Genomic DNA, 1,726 nt, shown 5'->3' with positions numbered 1-1,726 from the left:
ACTTCTGAAATTAATAGGTAAGTATGTATACAGGGTGTTCAGCTAGTAGTGGGAAAAATATTAAGGAATGATTCTATAAGTCAAAATAAGTAAAAAGTCAATAATAAAAAATTTCATCCGAAGGTCTATTTTTTAGTTGTTAACGATTAAGGATAAATGCACCTGAAACTAGGCAAACCTACCTATAGCCTGTGGTTCTCAGAGTCAACGTGCACTTAAAATTCTAAATGATAACATACTTCCTAACAGTTACCCTTGCATTGTGAACGTTGTAGTTTGATGACCACTCCTGGCCAAAAGACTGTTACCGCGCAGGCAGTGGTCCGCATCGTGCCTAATGTAACGATAGCTGCAATGAAGTATATTAGTATTTAGACTTTTAGACGCACGTTGCCTCTAAGTACCCCCACCGGCATGGCCAATTGTTAATATCTTATAACAAAAAAATAGACGCTCGTACGCAATTTTTTATTCTTGATTTTTGCTTTATTTTGACTTATTTTACGGGGAAGGGAAGGTACTGTTTTCTTACATTAAATACAAACAAATAAATTTTCAACAAGCTTTTATTTTTAATCAATGATGATTTAATTCAGTAGATTTTTAATTACTTATTTTGTCAAGATATTATTAAACGGTAAAGAGAATTACATTGTTATTCATCAAATCCATTTCGATGTTGGGCACATGATATTCAAATTCTTTTCATTTCGACGAATTGAATCGAAATTACTAAATAAGACACCACATGACTCACGCACTGTAAAAAGTATATTAATCAATTTTTAAAAAACTGCATAAAAGAATAAAGAGTGAACGAAAATAAAATTATGCTAACTCGACAAATGAACTTGTAATTCCACCACAAAGAATTTTCTCTGCTCTTTCGCTGCTGAGTCTGCGATATTTGCAAACAAAACTGGAACATCTGCTAACAAATCGAATTAACATTTCCATTACATTTGTAATTGTTAGGTGTAACCTGGTGTAACTATTGTAGAACTAATTCAAAATCTTCACCTCGTCTCTTAAATCGGAGCCTGCTTGTAACGACAAAGCAGCATGGATAATTCTACTCGCTTTTCTAGCCTGAAACATATGTATAAGTCAAGCTACGAATTAGCTATTGCAGTAAACAAAGACAAACACTTTGAGCGAAACTAATCAAATGAAACTAAAAATATTTCACCTGTCTTATTGTATATTCGCAAGTGTAGCCCGTCGAGCAAATTTTTAAAAAAATGCTACTGATGTCTATTAGACATAGTACAGCTACGTCTAGACGGGCAAAAAGATGAAGTGGTCTTTGTAAGTCCATGAAAAGATAATAAAGAAGATCGATTTCGTGCATAAGTGTCATAACTATGCAACATGATAACTGGATGTCATATATCTTATTTATCATCTTTGATACTTCCCACAAGTGTATTAAAAGAAAACAATAAATTAATCCATACTATTTTTCAGTGCATTTAGTGTTAATTCAGAAACTAATAGATTCACATACAATTAAATAAAAATGCTGATCTCGCAGCATAATTTAGTCATAAAATGCTTGAATTTATATCTAATAATACTTACTTCAGATGAGTTTGATATTTGAATCCAGCCGAAATTAATACGGGCAATTGTCAATTACCTGTAGAGGCTATAGTTAAAACGCAACAGATCAAAAGAGTTGAACCTTATTCTCTTAAGGATACTAGCTAGAATATGTATCTGTATA

General features: G+C 32.4%; 1 protein-coding gene across 1 annotated transcript; it reads right to left on the bottom strand.

Annotated features, from left to right (window-relative positions):
* Positions 1-669: 669 nt before the first annotated feature.
* On the bottom strand, positions 670-1,421 carry LOC113464349 (uncharacterized). The gene is made up of 4 exons (XM_026813581.1): positions 1,190-1,421; positions 1,021-1,089; positions 839-928; positions 670-760 (listed from the first exon to the last, which is right to left on the bottom strand). The coding sequence occupies exons 1-4, from the start codon at positions 1,403-1,405 to the stop codon at positions 695-697; spliced, it is 441 nt and encodes a 146-aa protein (XP_026669382.1). The 5' UTR covers positions 1,406-1,421; the 3' UTR covers positions 670-694.
* Positions 1,422-1,726: the final 305 nt, after the last annotated feature.

Source organism: Ceratina calcarata, unplaced genomic scaffold (genome assembly GCF_001652005.2).
Source record: "Ceratina calcarata isolate Rehan_Ccalc_2016 unplaced genomic scaffold, ASM165200v1 scaffold3387, whole genome shotgun sequence".
NCBI classification, from domain to species: domain Eukaryota; kingdom Metazoa; phylum Arthropoda; class Insecta; order Hymenoptera; family Apidae; genus Ceratina; species Ceratina calcarata.
The sequence above is the reverse complement of the archived record's forward strand: the minus strand, read 5'-3'. Positions and strand labels throughout refer to the sequence as shown.

Excerpts from the sequence above, each read along its gene's own strand:
- LOC113464349 (XM_026813581.1), bottom strand. The coding sequence starts at position 1,405 with ATGATAAATAAGATATATGACATCCAGTTATCATGTTGCATAGTTATG. Across the intron at positions 1,090-1,189 it reads GCGAATATACAATAAGACAG|GCTAGAAAAGCGAGTAGAAT; the intron begins GTGAAATATTTT and ends CATATGTTTCAG. Across the intron at positions 761-838 it reads ATTACAAGTTCATTTGTCGA|TGCGTGAGTCATGTGGTGTC; the intron begins GTTAGCATAATT and ends TACTTTTTACAG.